The sequence below is a fragment of the Aptenodytes forsteri genome, unplaced genomic scaffold (genome assembly GCF_000699145.1).
Source record: "Aptenodytes forsteri isolate BGI_AS27 unplaced genomic scaffold, ASM69914v1 Scaffold50, whole genome shotgun sequence".
NCBI classification, from domain to species: Eukaryota; Metazoa; Chordata; class Aves; order Sphenisciformes; family Spheniscidae; genus Aptenodytes; species Aptenodytes forsteri.
In genome coordinates, this window is record NW_008795126.1 from 2822685 (window position 1) to 2841545 (window position 18861).

General features: G+C 35.9%; 1 protein-coding gene across 2 annotated transcripts in view; it reads right to left on the reverse strand.

Moving 5' to 3' along the window:
* CDH13 (cadherin 13) overlaps positions 1 to 18861 on the reverse strand; it is a 550600-nt gene that overhangs the window by 151379 nt on the left and 380360 nt on the right. For both annotated transcript variants that reach the window (XM_009277294.1, XM_019471535.1), the window contains exon 7: positions 13013 to 13191. In XM_009277294.1, the coding sequence (XP_009275569.1) occupies positions 13013 to 13191 (179 nt within the window). The remainder of the gene's footprint in view (positions 1 to 13012; positions 13192 to 18861) is intronic.

An 18861-nucleotide genomic window follows, 5' to 3' on the forward strand; every position in this document is an offset into this window, starting at 1 on the left:
ATCCCACCGAGGGGGAGTGAGCGAGCGGCTGTGTGGGGCTTAGTTCCCAGCTGGGGTTAAACCATGGCACAAGGATACATTAACAAAAGTACACAGAGACGATTCAGAAATTTCTAAGACAACAGAAATTAGGGTAATGAAAGATAATGCAGCCAACAGGATTTCTGTCACTTCTCATGGGTGAGATAGCATTGCATGAAAACATGTCTCTGAGCAACATTTTTCCTTAAGTCACTCTTTCTGCCAAAGATTTTCATGCATGCAGTAAAGTGCCAATGCTAAGGTAAATGTCAAAGCAGCAACTGCTTCAATCTTGTAATTTATCTAATAAACCCACATACTCTTTTTATTACTATGCAGACCTTTTTCCTCTCTAACGTGCAACTTCCACTGAATGGTTACCTGGATAGCTATTTAGAGCAGCATCCCTGTAGCTTCTGGTGCTTCACTGTCTGGTGACAGCTAAATCAGGTGTCAAAAAAGCATTATGCCAAACCAGAAATAATTCAGAAGTGAGATAGTAGGCCAAACACCTCTATTTGATTCCTTGTAGGCTGGGTCACTGTTTCAGCACAGAAAACCACCATCTGTGATGGCCATGGCATGACTATCATTGTCCTCTGTGATATTTAGATTAAGATATTAATAGGAGAAACTCCTATTATAGGGGGTCTGAAAGCTGAAAATGAAAGTATATTGGAACAAAATTTAATTAGGATATTTTAGTTCATCAGAGGACTGCGGAATGAGTGTGAATGAACTTACAGGACTATAGAGACTTGTACCTCCCATAAGAATATGGCTCCATAACTTTCCTCCAACATTTTTAAAGGAAATTCAGCTGTAAAAAAATTGTGATAAACCTAAATTGAACTGAAGCAGCATGTCTAATTTTTACAGTCGAGTTACTGCTAATATAAAATATTCATTTCTCTCAACAAGCAGGTAACTATAGCAACAAACACAACATGGCTGTATGCAAAGGTGCTGCGGAACAAAAAAAAGGTGAAAATCTTTACGTTTATCTCAGGTTTTTTACTTTTTTAACCTTCTTTAGAATTACCAGTACAGCTGTCAACTATTTAAAATATCTGCAAATGATTAATTTAGTAAAATATTATGGAGACACTGAACAACATCTGTACACACACAATGGGAAGAATCCTATTCCTCTCTGAAAACTGCAATCAAAAATAATTTCCAATTAAAATACTTTCTGACAAGAAGAAGAAAATTAATTTAAATTTTAGCTCTAGGACGAAAGGAGAACGAGCAACGTCATGTTTCATTTTCTTCAGCCTGTCACTTCAATTCTCTTTTGAGGAGGACTTATTTTCAGATGATATAATTACAATCCTGAAATGGCAGTTTTAAATATAAATGACAGATGTTTATTAAATTGAAATACATTTGGAATAAAATTTACTTCCCCTCCTCTTCCCTGCAGAAGCAAAGGCCAGGTTCTAGGGCCTCTTTTCTGCTGCAGTCCCTTAAAGCTGAAATATTTTCATGATTGTCAGTGGAATTATTCCCCATTGCAAAGATTGTAACTCTTCTCCCCTATCAGCACTACCGTGCGTTTCATCTGTAGCGTATATGTTGTCTGGCCCGTCTAAGTGTACTTTCAAACTTTATGCAAGGCAACATCCTAGTATAAATACTATAAAGAAAAAAGAAGGTGGCAAGGATATTAAATTCTTATGTTGAAAATAACATCTCATCTAGGGCAGGTTGTGGTCCAGTATTCTAAAAATCATTAAATGAGCAGTGTCAGGCAACATAGCCTGAAGACATCATATGTTGTATGTTAAAAAAGAAAAGGCAACATTCATAAATACTGCTCCATGGTATCATCAACCTACAAGGCAGGATTCATATTTTAGATGGAGGTAGCTATTTGAAAATGTAGTATAATATGGCACAAACTTAAAGTGTTTACAAATCACTTTTCTGAGTGAGCAATATCTTCCCTTAAGAGTGATTTATATATGGTCTTGAAGGAGTCAGCTTATACTTGTTCTGCAGGGAGAATGATGCTTTACGGATTTCCTCTCAAAGAAATTGAGTTTGCCTTAAAAAAAAAAAATCTATGACAGAAGACAGATCAAATTAAAGATGTCAAAAGCAAACTGTAAAAAGTAATCAGCAAAACTGAATTATATGCATAAACTTCAGCATTTTAATCACTGACAGAGAATTCAGTGATCTTCCAGCAAGGAAAAATCAATCATTTAGGGAACTTTCATAGCCATATTAAAAAAGTATATAAAGTATATAAAGAAAAGGCTAGCCCTTCTGTGGCAAACGGAACTTCTTTAATTTTACAGTAATCAACCATATGATTGAATGACTTCATTTATGCTTTCAATTTTGAGCTTCTGAAATACTGACAGAGAATTCAGTGATCTTCCAGCAAGGAAAAATCAATCATTTAGGGAACTTTCATAGCCATATTAAAAAAGTATATAAAGTATATAAAGAAAAGGCTAGCCCTTCTGTGGCAAACGGAACTTCTTTAATTTTACAGTAATCAACCATATGATTGAATGACTTCATTTATGCTTTCAATTTTGAGCTTCTGAAATGTTTATATATACATAATATGGATGTAACGTCCAACATTTACAACTGAAAACAGATTAAAAGGCTGTCACTAGTCTCTCTGGGATGTTCCAGCTGTATTTTAATTAAAATTTCAATTTTTGCACTTTGCTTATTATATAAAAATGAAAACCAAATAGGCAAAATGTTACATGACTGTATTACAAGTGAAACACTAGTGGATTCTCCAGTCCAAAAGAGAAGCAAAGGAGAATTTGATTAACATGACTATATTTATACGTGCTTAATTCAACAATTTATCCATCTTCAGGTCTCTTCAAAGGGATGTTTCTTCAGGATATTTCTGTGTTTATTTCTGTATTTACCTGTGTTTATCTGCTCCAGGAAGCAAAATGTATAATTCAATCAAATATACCAACATTATTCACATTCTTCCTTCTCAGATTACCTTTTAATTGATTTACTGAGTATATAAAAAGACAACTAAAAACTAATATTATTCATGTAGTCTAAGAGGGTTTTTTTTTTAATCTTGAGTAGAGTTTTATATAACTCAGTAGTACAGACTGAGGACTATGGGATGTTGACACAACTAAATAGAGAAATGCTACCTAATGCTTCACAGAAGCCAAAAGAATACGATTACACTGAGACTAAAAACTGGGAAAAAACCAAACCCCACACTTTAATTCATGCTATTGTAATTAGATACTCCAGTCCAAAGGATATGTACAATTAGGCTGAATTTGGAGAGAAAGAATGTTCTCATTGATGGTATTAAGAAAAATCTCCTACAAAACAGTGTATTTTAAATAATTTTTGCTACATACACTCTAAAAATAGAAAGTCATAAGAAAACAAGAAAGATAAAAGAAAGTGAAAATAAAATGAGAAAGATGAATTTGTTATCTGATTGGCATTTGGACAATCAAAAGTAACATTCCATTGATGCCAGAGGAATTATCCCACAATAATGGCACTGGAAAATCTGAATTATGCTAGCAGAACACTAAAAATAACCATATATGTATTTGACAATACCTTTTTTATGTTAAAAAAAATGGGTTAAGGAACCTGGAACCAAACCACAGTTTTACAGCTAGATTCTTTTTTCCTTTTTGGTATCAAACATTAATCTAAAGGTTTTCTTTTCTTTGTTTTCTCTTGGGAAGATGACCAGTGTGTAATCCTAATTTCTGGCACTGGGTAAATCTCTCCCTTGCCAAGGTGTTAACACAGCATACAGATGCATATATGTTTGGTGAATTTCCAACAATATTAGGGTTAAGTGTTTGTTACAGTCACAAGTATGTAAGTATATATTTGATACTGCTCTTGACTAAAGGTAGAGTTGTTAATTGCTCCGTTTCCAAAGCTTTATTGTATTTTGAGAAAAGAAAGAATAATGATTGATTTTCATAATAAAGCACACAAAACTTTCTCTCCTGAAGCATCTCTGGGGTAACTCTTGTAGAGCCCCAAGCACTCTGAGCTGCAACTCTGATACAGCTAAGCAATTATTCCTATAGTGACTTTGAAGTAATTCCATTTACTTTTCAGTACTAAAACTACTTGAGTCATGCTGGTTGTAAACTGACTACTTCCAGATATTTTCCCTTTTGTTCTCTTAAGCACTGAGCATTCTGAAAGTATTGATACTTGATGCAAAAATCAAACTTTTAAGATAGAAAACTCAAAAAGTGTTTTCAAGCATTAACTGTGATACAACCTTACTACTTCTATAACAAGGAGTTCATCTTATCCAGACAGCAAAACCTATTTGGAAGCTAGGGATATTTGCAAGAAAAAGAAGGTGTATTGGGATTAATCAGTAGAGACTTACTTCTGTCTTTTGTAGTCACATTCCGTGGCCCTAAGAAAGGATTGAAAAATATAGGCAGTGAGAATCTTTCAGATTTTTCTCACCTTTTGGCCCTTCCAATCCTCTCTCTCCTGAACTGAAACCATTGCCCCAGACATCTACAAAATGCATGGTATATCTCTAATCTGGAATTTCGAAGTTTTACTATCTTCCATTGTAGCTGGACTTTAGTGACCATCAGGCCCTTCGTACTAACAGAATATGTGCCAGCATTTAGTAATTTACCAGCTCTCTCCGCAAAATCTGCCACTTGAAGTTTTTTTATTATAAGTACACCACTTTTCCCCTCTTAGATAGTCATTTGTCACAGTGGGATTTTAACATCTAAACATCCATACAGCTAATACGCCTTTCAATTTTTTAAATAAAGAAACTCTAGCCAAAAAAGATAACATTTCAGTTATCAGCCTGATATCATGCTTTGTGTCACTCTTAGTAAGTGTCTTGAAGGTATTTTTTAAATCTCTCTGCAATACATCAGTGTCAGAGAAACTCGTGATGTTTAGATGAGTGACATGTCTAGAGGATCAGCAAGCTATCTGCCACAGGAGCTAGTGATACCGAAACTCCTAACCCAAAACGTGAGAGGGAGAATGAAATATTTCTCAGTGCAGCTACAGAGAACTGCAAGTTTGAAAAATCATATTCATATTTTCTTGTAGAAAATATGGAGCTTTTCCAGAAAGTAAGCTACGATAGGAATATATATTTTAAAACGATGCTTGGAGTCATCAATAGTTGAGAATCACCTGTTTTTCATACTACAGTGGATACATACTAGAGGAATGAAGAGCCAGTAGCCTACCTAAGGAATAAATCCAAGATCCTCATAAAGAGCTGGGAATGCTCTTTCTTCTTCCCTCAGTATCAGAGGGAAACACAGAGAAAGCAAGTAGAAAACGCTTCCTTTGAGAGATGGCTTGGGATTTCATGTGGTTCATCTACACAGAGGAGGAAAACGTCCTTGCAGAAGCTCTGCCTGTTAAGTGGTTATTATTTATCCCACCTGCAATCTACAGTTTAAAAAGCTTAGAAGTATATATAGAGATTATCCCAGTTTATATTGGATGAAATGGTAAAGGAGCACCTACACATGGATATCGGCCAGCAGATCTGGCAGGATGATGATCTGGAGTCTGTAATAGCTAGGGGTTTCTACCTACAATGTTGTTGTCAACAAACCAGAGTTTAGGACTGCAAAGGAAAACCTGCTGTAGCCTCAACCATCCACACAGAGGAGCCAATGGAAGAATTTGAAGGGAGTTCCAGTGGTCGCTAGGGTTTTGCAGCTAGTCATGCTCAGTTCAGAGTGAGAAAGGTAAATGCAAGACACAGAGTATAAGCAATAGCTTATTCAGTGAGCCTTTCATTTACAAAGAAAGCAAATGTGTTTGTTCACCCAATGGTTTTATTTTTTCCAGAGGTAGGATTCTTACATGTTGTGCGTAGTGTTTTGAAGAAAAGTCATTTAGTGATTTATCTGCCTTGTGATCTTGATATTGTATTCACTGCTCAGAAGGTCAGTAACATTGTGCTGAAATGGCTGCCTGTGAGGTTCCTGATGCAGTATGTTCATCCCTCACAGACTTTTATAGAAAAGAAAATCTGGTCCCTATTACTGTCAGATAATTTTCCTTTTTTTTAAACAAAATTTGACTATCAGACTATGTGTTGAATTAAATGAAAGTAGACATAGATAATAACAATGTAATGAAGCATTTGCAGAAATTCTGCCACTACAGCTTTATGCAGATCAGACTTTTTTTTTTTAATTAACAATTTTTCTAATGTTCTGGCAATGGGAATCTTTACTATTCCTAACCTGAATGGTACTACATATATTTTGACATATTTTTACTTTTATTTACCTCTTTTGCACAGCCTCTTCCAAGATTTAAGAATGGCTTAATAAGCTTTCTCATCAAAAACATAATAGGAAACAAACTAAGAATTACTGGTACCTCTATAGTAAAATAAGATTCTTTCTCACTGCAGACATTTAAGCCTAAATGCTGGAAAGTTCATCATAAACTTAACTTTAAATATGAGTTTACATCTCACTAACAAGCACTTTCCATCTCTCTGTCCATTTGTTCATAAGCTAGCATTATAACTGGAAGCTTTCTTCTCCCCATTTTTCTACTTTTCTAGTATTTGAGATACAATGGACTATGGAATAATCTCTGAAAAGAGACCGAAGACCCACCACTTTCTCTCTGACCGAAGACCCACTGCTCCTCACATTTACAGGCATCAGAAACCATAGTATAAGAAATGCATTAATCAAAGGCCAAGGATGAATGCCTTGTTTGTCTTGTATTTTAAGCAGAAAAGAAATATGAGATATTGCCATATCTGTCACTAAAAAACCCCAAACCATAGAAAATGAGGTCCAGCTATGGAATTTACTATATTGCAAAACAAGTTAAAGGTGTGCAAGTGGGAATTCTGTCAGAGAAGGCAAGAAAAAATGATACAATTATTCCAACTCAGAGCTGATATGCTCCCAGGTATACATTTTCCCACAATCACTGTAAATATGAATATTTTAGAGGTTAATAGGAAGATCAAATGTGGAATGCATTTGCTGAAAAGATTAATATATTTTCATTAAAAGTAAGAGTGCACTGTTGGTTCAGCATTTGCATTTAGATCGAGTAAGTAATAAGTATATTGACTGCTTAAGACACATATCTCCAAAATGGAAAATATGGATAAAGAAGGTAGTGTCCATCTGCAGAAGCGGACAAGCTTTTTCTATTTCCTACCGCTACCCCTTCAGAGAATTTAAGCCCTACCAATAAGAAAGCTGTGATTTACTTATCACAGCAGAACTGGTTGAATACTGTAAAGAACATTTATGCAAGCATTCATTCCTTCATGCGAGCAGTGTATTGGTGAATATGTATCAGTGGACTGCTGTTGGCTTGAAAAATTGCTAGACACTGTACAGTCATTCATCAATGTATGGATAGGAATGGGTATTTGCTAGTTGTTATACACTGCTTTTTGTTGCAGTTGTTGTCTGAAGCTTAGAGTCATCCAGTTAAGCGGGAGGCTCAGCCAGCTATGACGTTATTACAAGCGGTCCACATAAACATGAGCAGGATGGGCTAATGCAACTCCAGGTTTCTCATCGTTTATGGCATGAGGCTTTCAGCTCCATGTTTCCAAGCAATAAAGAGAGGGAAAGGTATATATGATTCAAATAATGGTAGATTGATGCACCAAGATTGGTTCAAATGGTTACAGAATATAGCACTTGCTTACTGAAAGGGTGGCATGGCTTGCGCAGGCACACCGAGTGTCAGTCTCGCTGGAGAACGTACATTTCATTTAACTGAATCTAGCCCAGGGTTTCTCAGAAACACAGAATACTTGAATTGGTTTTCTTGAGAAGAGGTGTTTAAAAACATATGTGACAGCATATAGTCCAGCATGTAGCAGATATCTCAAACTATTTGCTAACTTTAATTCAAATTAAGCACAGCAGTTCCTATCAAAAGCAAAAGCATATTACTCCTCAAACTGTGAGAAGTAAAGTAAATATTTCACTTAAGCAACTGTGGTGGCAGCTTTCTTATTGTTACTTTAGTCACATAAAATTTATACAAATCATACAGCTACTTTCCTGCAGAGCAGAGGGGTCTGTAGTGCTGGCAAAATAGCACTGTGAGTAAGCAGAAAAACTGATTACTGATCCATAAAGGAAATTTAAGAGTTGATTCTACAAGAGTACAAGCATTTTCTCCTCCTATGCACATGAAAAGCATTATTTTTCTTTCACTGCAGGGAAGTGTCACTTTGAAATGGACTCTCTATCCCTGAAATACAAAATTCAGGACATTTCCTCAAGGTTTCTTTCCTCTTTTTTTCTTCTTCTCTCTCCCCCCCCCCCCCCCCTTTTTTTCCCCCCCCCTTTTTTTTCCCCCCCTTTTTTTTTTTTTCTTTTTCCTGTTGTGCTCTATTTCGGGTCATTTGGACCATACACTTTGATGGAGGCCATCCTTCTTCTCTGAATTTATGAATCAAAATGTATTCTCCAATGGATATCTGGAGGTATAATTTGCCCCCTAACACTCTTCAATCTTTATTGCTGACACATTCAAGGATGCCTAACTCCCACAAGAAAGAAACCCACATTAATCTTCAAAAATATGTCCTTACCTGCCTTCTGAAAATGAAAATGGATATTCTTTGAGAAATTATTTGAGTTTTGCTGCAAGCCCTGAGGATCATGCACTTTCAGAAACAATTCTGAATCTGAAAAATTTATAAATAAAAATACGCTGGTAGATTCAGGCCATACAAATCCTGCATGGTGCTAAGTCTTTTCTTGGAGGCATGAAGCACTCAGCTTCCCTCAGCAGATGTCAGCAGAAATCAAAAGCACTCAGCAGCTTGCTGGATATAATCTGTGGGATTCCTACAGACACTTTTTCTGCATACTGGAGAGAATGACTTTCTTGCTTAATACTTTTGTAGGTGATACTATACTACGGAAATAGCTCCAAAGCACACACTGTCACCCATCCATGCTAAATCAAACACCCATTCAATTACTTCCAAAGTTAAAAAACTAAAATAGCTAGGTTGGGGATCTGAAAGCAGCCAGGCAACTCAAAGAAAAGACCTAAGACGACCTTTCAGTTTCTAGATAGTGCAAGAAAACAACCCTAAAGAGAGAGCGATGCCTTTCACATTACATATTCCTTCTGCTGCCTTATGCACAGAAGAACTTTGGAATAGCCTTTGAAGGAGAGGTCACAACACACCAGGGAGCATTCCCATCTCCATATTCTCAATTTAGCAAGAGACCTAATAAATGCCAGTCACAGAAAAAGAAATTTTGAAGGCTTGTAGGAATTTACCAAAATTGTCTTCATTTTGAGCTGATCCTGTGTAGCTAAAAGAACAAGCAGATGCACAGTTGAGGTTCACCAGAAACAAGTTAATTCTTTCCTGTTTCCTTTCTTTAAAATTTTGTTTTATTTTAAAAGTGTCCACTTAGAATTTACTTTTAATTCTAAAGTATTACCAGAAAAAATGTTTGATTTGATTTTCATCTCCTTGAAATTATTAACCTAGATGTTTACTTATGCATGCTAAGATTCTCCCACATATATTCAATTGGATATAAAACCTGAGCTCTCTAGATGGCCAAACTTTATTTTACTTTAGGGTAAATACCTGTATTTTGATTCTTTGCACTGAAACAGGAATTTCTGAGGCTATGCCATCGCAACTTTTTTGAAAATATTGAAGCACGGAAAAATAATATGGACTGTACAGTATGTGCAAAACCTGCTAGATGCTTTGTATCTCCACATCTCAGTATCTCCCACTGCACAATACCCCCAGTCTCCTGTTCCCTCTGATGCACAAACATGAAATAAATGATACTTAAAATTAAAAAAAAGACCAAAACCAAAACAAAATCCCAAACAATTTATATTCCATTAAATTGTCTGAAATTAAATTGAAAGTTTTCCAAAAACATCAAGATCCAAAGCAGTGGTAAAACTTACTAAAAGAGATGGAAAATATGAGAAATTTTAGTCAGTGCTTTAACACGTTTTAAAAGAGTTCATATCAACCTCTGGTGCATATATATATGATTAATAGTTTCCTCCCTTCTCCACGTCCATCCTAGAGAAATTTTTACTTTAATTCAGCTTCTTAATTGGTGTCTAGGGCTAATACAGTTTTAAACAGTACGCTTACAAGGAACAACTAAGAATAATCCACTTTTGATTGGTACTCACTTTTAAGATTCAAACAGAAAATAAATAGAGCTAGCAAAATACAGAAAAATCACAGGCAATTGACCCAATTTAAAGTTTAAGTAAAATCTAGGAGAAGCTGCTGGTTTGAATTGGCAGGCATGAATAAAAAATCACCAGGGCCAATTTTTTGCAGTTGAGCTGTGGAATTCCCCAGCAGAAATGCACGCATCCCCTGCCCCCCAATAAAAATACCGTGTGTACCTTCATGAGCTACATCCAGTTGCCTGCAAATACTGCTGATTCAAATCCCAGTCATCAAAAAGGATCAGCTGAGTTGTTCAACATCCATTCTCTTTTCCAAGCAATGGAAAGCATTAACAAAAAAGCTTGCTGTTCCCTATGCGTGTCTACTATAATACATTCTCCACTGAGACGCCAACAAAAGAAGGGTAAGAACTGAGGAGGTAAAAGCATTCTCTCTCCTGTTTCATGCAGTCTTTGTCCAACCATCATTCAATGCCTCTACCTACATTTTTTGTCCTCTGATGTTACACAACTACTAGCAAGGTTTTCAGGGGAAAGCTCGTTTCTTTGTCCCATGTTTCTACAATGCGCTTCATAGAAGACTGTGCTAAATATCCAAAACATTTAAGATCTACAAAGGTTCACCAGAGAAAATATAACAACAATAAGGCACTAATATCAGCTGATATCCTACAGAGGAATGGCAAATAGTACTCCCTCCTGCCCACCAACCTGCCAGCATCCTGAAAGTCGCTTCTTCAAGCCTGGTGATATGCAGATACTTTATTCCCTAAGCAGTAGCTAGACAGGTATTTCCTCCTCCAGATGTTACTCCTGTCTGTCTCTACCTGGGGCAGACAATTCTTTTACAATAATTCAATTTCATGAGTTACGTAGAAATACATAAGAGTTATTTATATAGTATCAAGATTAAGTTGGTACCCAGAATTGTTCAGAATAGGAACATCAAGCCGCTTGTCCCTAAAAGCTTCTATTACGGTTAAAAATAGAAGCATACATCTTTGACCATGAATGGCTAACTCCACAGATCTAAAAAAGGAGGCATGACTACCAGTTTCTACACAAGACATACATAAGCAGGAAGAGGGAGAAGAGGCTGAACCCACAAAGATGACAGAGCATCTTGTGAAGAAATGGAAAAAAATACTTTTTCCCCAAGTGTTTCACCTGACAAGACAACATTAGCCTGGACTTTAACTGCAGATAATGCTTGTTTTTAGTGTTAAAATTTTACACAGTACAAAATTTTACATTTTGGCTTATAAAACATACAGCATTTGCAGCAACAACAAAAATTACTTTGCAGTTTCAACAAGACTGCAGCTTGCCATGTCACCTTCAAAGTAAAGGTATTGAATCGACTATTATTAAAAATCATGAGGAATTCAGATCTTGCTTTCAGGATATACTGCCCAGCCGTAATACCCATTCGATTGAGGCCAGACTTCTTGTATGGAGACAGCATCATTATTTCATGAATCACCAGTGACCTTTGGAAGATACTAGGAAAAGCAGGCATGTTCATTCCCTTCCATTGATTTTCTAATTTTGAGTAAATTGGTTTAATCTGGGAAATGGTTATCTATTAGGAATAAAAATACCTAATCTGACTTTAGAAAACAGTATAAAGCTTTTGAACTGAAACAATGAATTTAGAAGAGAAACTTGAGGCAAAAAGGTAGTGATTATATAAATCTTAACATGGGCGTGATTCTGTGGCCAGCCACACAAGCATGAAAGAATTGGAATCTCTCTAAACTTAAAAGACAGATCTACAGGCCTAGACCTTAGTTTTACTGCATTGTGTGTCTGGATATGTGTCTGGTTTACCCATTAAATATCTGCTGTTGGAAAAGCCTGCAGAAAAACTACTCACCTAAAATGGGAAGTGGTATGGGCATCATTTTCATCTGGTTAAAATGAGAAATAACGTGCTGAATATTGAGAACATTGGACAGTCCTGAATCTAACCAACTTAGAAGACAAGTTCAGTAAATCAGCACATACCTGAAACAGCCTGCGAGAAAAGAACTTGGTTGTCTCCAGGAATCTAAGAGCACACAGGGCTACGTAATTGAAGGAAATGGTGATTCATAGAGTAACTGTGTAGGTCATCACTGTATTGGTTCCCAGATCTCCCATATTCTGATAACTAAACCTTTGTCCTAACAGATTGGCTCTACTTTATTATCTTCTGAACATGAAATGATCATACCTAAGCTTTCTTTGCTATCAATTTATGCTCTCATAATGTTAATGATCTATAATAAACATGGATTTTGGCACTATGGTAATTCACCTTACACCACATGCAGACTACCTGTCCCTTTACTATTCCTTTTTTATATTTTCATTTTTTGGCTATGAGGTACCAAGTTAATTAGTCCATTAAGTCCACTCAATAAAAAGAAAATTCTAGAAAAGGATTTAAAGCACCAAACTGTAACAATCTCATAGCAAGCTATATGCACAATTAGGGTTTTTTTTGTTTTACTTCCAAACAGTCAATTGGTAACTCAAGAGTTGAATTCCACTTGTTCCTGAGATCTTTGCTCTCACCATACAACACTAAATGTCTTGCCCAGAAATTATGAACTACTAGATTTATAAATATTGATCAGAGCATATAACTTCTTACGCCCAAGTAAGAAATAAACAGAACTCTTAAAAGACTCCTCAAAGCTGAACGTCTGAATCCCACCCCCACAATACTCTGAACCTCTTTTCACATCACAGAAGAAGATTACAGGCACAAACATTAAAATGTCAGACTGGCAATAGGAAAATGTTCACTTACCTCACGATCCAACAGTACAGGCGACACCACTGTAACAATGTCTCCCTTTTCTGGGTCAATATAGAACATATTTGGAGATGGTTTGGTAGGTGTCTGTTTGAGGATGTTATACCGCAGAAGAGCATTGTTTGTGCTAGAGTCATCAGCATCAAATGCTGTCATACGCATCACAGTCGTTCCTAAGGGAAAGGCGGACAGACAACAGAATGCGGTTAGCAAGAACATGTAAAATTACGCTGCCTTGACATGTGAGAACCAGGTGGGTACAAAATGTAATTATCTCAAGACGACTAAGTAGTTTTACCTGATATTTAGTCTGTACTTGTATTTGTATTATTTTTACTTGCTACTGAGCCAACAACAAAAGACTAGTGTTTCTGATTTGCAACAGACATATGACTCTAACGTAAGTTCCCCATATTTGTGTGCTTTGTTGCCATCCATATTAATTGCATTTCACTAACTGAGCTACAGATACATCTTTTTCACTTTAAATTCTACAGGTAGAAAGTTTACAGGGTATTTATGATGAAGATAACAATGCTGAAATAAGAGAAAGGTCTCTATTTTAAAGTCTTGCACAGTTTCAGAATTGGTTGGACATTATAATTTCTGTCAATAAGAATTTTTGTAATGATTAAAGCCTACTTTATTCTAATTTCAATTTGTACAAATTTATGGGCTTATTGTATCAGCCTCAATAAAAAAAAACCCCACTTCTATTGCCAGGCTGTCCTTTGAGTGGTGGGTTTTTTAACATGAAAATCCTATAGCATACAGTTCCGCTATAGAGTGCAATAAGGTAAATGCTGTTGACTGCACAGATTCCTAAATGATGTACAGAGGAAAAACCTCACTCTTTTTCTACATCATAGTTAATACAGGGAGGACTGAGATGCTGCCAATTCTCTGTTTAGCTACTGGAACACATACCCCATCACAGTATCAAATCTTTTCCTCTCCCTTAAACAGGCACACCAGAGGGTGACATAGCCTACAAAATTCTGTCATAGCATTCTTTTATTTGCTTTGTACAGTACATTGAAAACCAAAGAAAGGAAGTAATTAGACACTTGGGCTGAACCGTGAGATATTCACCCCTAGACCATTACTATTTCTTAATCAGTTCATTTATAGGTATGAATGTAAGCATTGTTTAAAAAAAATTCTAACTGAAAGTAATATATCATCACACCAAAACTAAAATATTTCTGGTAATATTGACCTGAAGAAAGAATAAAATCCTACCAAATAACAAAAAAGTCATGATCAAATCAATAAACTAGTTTCAATGATGAATCAAAGTTAAGTAACAAATTAATGCAAAAGGTATTAGCAAACTTTATACAAATAAGGAATCTAGGAAGATATCCATTCTTTTGCCTAAAAATCCCAACTGAAACAATTTATGAAATTCCATCAACTATACAATTTACATTTAAGTAGCTTAGCACTGAAACCACATTATCTAATGTGTGAACCACAACATCAAAGATAGTTATAATTTTTTGTTGGAGATTAATTCTTATGTGGTGGCTAACCCTTTCTTTTCACCTATAGACTTTCAGTAGGCAAGTATTATTTTGAAATATGATGATGAAAAACATTTCAAATAAAACATTTTAATTTCTTAACAGGTCTGTTAGATCATATGATCTGTTCTCAGTATCCACATAGTCTTTTGTGACAAAATAACCACAAGCGATTAAGGTACAGACAAGGCCTAAGACATTACATTGGAAGTGCCTGCAGAACAGAAATGTATAAAACATTCATGTACAATGATAAACTGAGTTTATATTCTCTGTGAAGGTCTTGAAGCACAGATCACTTAAAACTCAAATAAAAATGAAATACTGTGGTTAAAGTAAAAACAAATCCAGCTTCATTTATAGCCTGACATAACTGCCTGGTTCACTGTTAAACAAACACAACTGGCTTGTTTAGATATGTTTCTTCTTTTTTTCTTTTGCTGTACTTCCCAGAGTACAAAGTATTGCCTCTTGTAGTGACCTTGAATATAAGCTCTCAAAGGTTTTGTTTCTTTGCTACTTCAGGCAGAGTTACCCCCTTGAGAAATACAACAGAGATCTGACAGCATGTTGGTTTTATTCACCAGTGATTAAATGTCAGACAGCTCAAAAAGAAGCTTACCACTGGATACCATGCCATGCTTTCCAATATTACAAGATGATCCTAGCCCTGATATTTTCACCTACTTTGTTTGAGACTTCTTCAGAAGAAAAAAGAAAAAAGAGCAGCTTTCTGTTTTGAAGAATGAAGATTTACCCTCTTTTCACAAGTACAACACACTGTGCTATTTTTTAGATATTTATTGCATTTCAAGATTATTTATATTAGATAATGTGTTTCATGAAGACCTCCCAAGTCACAAGACTTCAGTGAAATAAATAAGAATTAAGGCAAATCTTCAAGGGATCTTAAAGAGTGCCCAAGTACAAGTGAAATTCAATGGGTTTTGGTACGCAACTCTTTCCTGAAAAATGTAATTTAATAAGATGCTATACTCAAGTACATTAAACTATATTTTAAATGAACATAGTTGCTGCCATTATTAATCTATTAGATGAGTTGATGCTCAGCAGAGATTTAAAAACTGCTTAAAATATATACTCAGGTAGAAATCCTATTTATACAGTTGTCCTAGACAGTTCTGTTGAAATATTTCTGATGATAAGACTGTGGAATGCACATGTAGATTTTAAGATCTGATGTACATTCCCAAATCTCAAGTTACTGTGGCATAAAACTGGCTTAATACTATGGCTGAATCTGATTCTGATTTGCCAGCTGCAGTTCTTTAACCTTTCAACTCACTGGACATTATCTTGTTTGTTTAAAAAAAACCAAGAAGAATGTTATCTTGTTCTGTGCAACCATTCCTTTGGAGCATAGAGATAAGAAATTCCAACAACTCAGAAGAGCAGGATTTTATATTCATTTTGCATAGAGATCCTAGCTCCAGGAAGAAAGCTGTAGAGAATTAGATCCATTTGTTTCTGTGTTGCTTTTGTCAAAAGTTTTGAGATATTCGTTTCTAGCTACCATCAAAGTGGCATTTACATTTAAGTAAAAGTTATTCTATTCTCACAAGTTCATATAACAGATGTAAAAATGCACATAAAATTTGGTCTTTAGATGTCATTATGCATTAGTACAGTCTATATCAGGTTGTACCTGTTTTCTGTTCATAAACATCAATACGCAAAACTACACCCCTTTAAACATCACCAATACGCTTGCATCTCTACAAGCACCAGAGGAGCTGCTGAATACTGTGGGTGAAAACAAAAAGGAAGCCCTTGCACTGAGTTGAAAGTTGGTGCTAGGCTTCTGCAGCCATGCTGAGAATGGCTTGTCCTAAGAAACACAACCTTTACGCTCTTGTGCTCATAAGTAGGTTTGCAAACTAAGCAGAGTTCAATGCTGTCCATTCATTTCAAAGCACAGTGGTACCTACCCTATATTCTGTTCCATTAAAACAAAACAAAACAAACAAAAAACACCACATATACAAAAAGCTAGAATGGGCTAGTATTTGTGGCTGATGCCTCAAAAATCACAACAGCTTTAAACCAGCAGCTAAAATATATTCCAGTGACCTTTTGGAGAAGTCCGATAGCTATATTTCCAGGGAAGAACTTTCCTATCCTAGTTGATGTGTTCACAGAGAGAACATACATGACCATACATTTGGGATTGGACCACCACAAAAGATGACGTTTACAGAGATCTCTTTCCTAAAAATATAGTGACACAAACTTTTATTTTAAAAGGCTCTACAGCATACATCCGATCCAAAAGAGTTTAATTCAAGATGCACGCTTCCTCAGTATTACTCCTTCATCATAAAGTTTTATTCTTCATAAAAGATTCATTTCCCCAGACCCATAAACTGACTACTTCTAATTCAGTGTCATTTTATAAATACTTCCATTCCTGGCATCAATCAAATGCAGCTGGCTTTCAAACCACAAAACAACAGCTTGCTACATTATCATGTTAAACAATATATATTAACTTATCAAGCTGAGGAAGAAATGTCTGCAAAATCAGCAACTTTGTAGTTCTGCCAACGATGTGCAGATACTCACTGAGGCAGTCTCTCTCAGTAAAGGTATAGTTATGTCTTGGTGTATTTCAATATTCATGGTTTATTTGTCACACCTTCTGGGCGGTTTCACTATTATCATAATCACCCAAAACCTCTACTTGCCCCTCCCAGAGTTCCTCATTGATCATACATATATCCCACTAGCCAAGTCACTGCTCCAGAGGCTGCAGCTAGCAATCTATTGATTGCTTTTGGGCCTGTGAGTTGGCTTGGAAATATTGGCAAAAAACCTCCCCTTAGGCATTAAGAAGTAAAACACAATGCTTGGACAATTTTGTGGTGACTGGAACAGATGGTTTCTTGGGAAAAAGCTCTTTGGCATTTTGTTATTTACCTCTTAATAACCTTTCTATTTCCGCCTTTCTTTCTTTCTTTCCTTTTTTTTTTTTTGTGCTTTTTTTTTCTTTCCTCTGTCAAGATGCCAAGAGAACATTGGGAACAGTTCAGCTGATGGACGAGATTACTACTAACCCCCTATCCCTTTCATTTATTTATTTATTTATTATATTCAGCTTCCGGGTTTACAAAAAGGACTGGAATGTAGTGGAAGTGAGGCCTATTTCTAGCTTGATTAAATGTGAACAAGTGTCTTAAGCCTACAGCCTTAACAGACGACTCTGAATTTGAATACTAACATTAAAATGTTATCCAGTTTAAGGACTGAACAGTTTTAACTTTGAGAGCTACAGTGCTCAAAAACTTCACACCGGAGTTTTCTCATGTTATTTTCACTCCTTTTGTGAGTCTCCGCTGTATATTCAGTATGTTAAATGTTTTCTACGTGTGCTACAGAGAGGGAAGGGTCTACTTTCCTAATTAACATGACAGGATTGCTAGGTTTTATTTCCACCGTCTTCACAAATTCAAATATACCTCCATACACTGATAATAATCAGTTGCACAATGGTATACGTTCAAGTAAAGCTATTTTAAGCCAAGAAGGAGAGCAAAAAATGAAAAATGGGATGAAAAAAGGAAGAAATCAAGAGGGTTATCTATATCTCTGGAGCACATTACATTTATTGCTACAGAAAAAAAAAGACACAAACTTTCAGAAAATGGAGCAAAGGAGGATACCCTCCTGACTACTATACTCATCATAACTAATTACATGTTTGACTGTCATTTTGTACTTTAAAGACAACAAGCACCAGGGAAGCAAAACAAATATAAGAAGAAAGGTCTATTATGGTTCCAATCAAGCGCATTTGAATTGCAACTACAGTTATTAACTTAGCGTGTTATTAAAAACTTGAAGGCCTTGCTCAATAGAGAAGACATTTAGTAAGAATTAATGAGTTCAGTCTTTGAGCATATCTTATGTTTGTATAGGGCAATAATTTTCTACTCTGCAGGACTTTTTCACATTGTCTATTTAGATGTCTGGCAAATTCAGGATATGTGTATACTTTTTGAACTAGAGTTTAGATGGCATCACTGATCAGTACACCGGGCACGCCAACATATTGCAGTCAGCAGGAGTGGAGAGATGCACTGGTGAACTATCAATTATGGAATGAATAATAAACAAACTTCTGTTGATACACAAAAGAAACTTCAGTAGTGTTAAGTAGATGTCCTGGTTTCAGCTGGGATAGAGTTACATTTCTTCCTAGCAGCTGGTACAGTGCTGTGTTTTGGATTTGGGATGGGAATAATGTTGATAACACACCGATGTTTTAGTTGTTGCTAAGCAATGCTTACACTAGTCAAG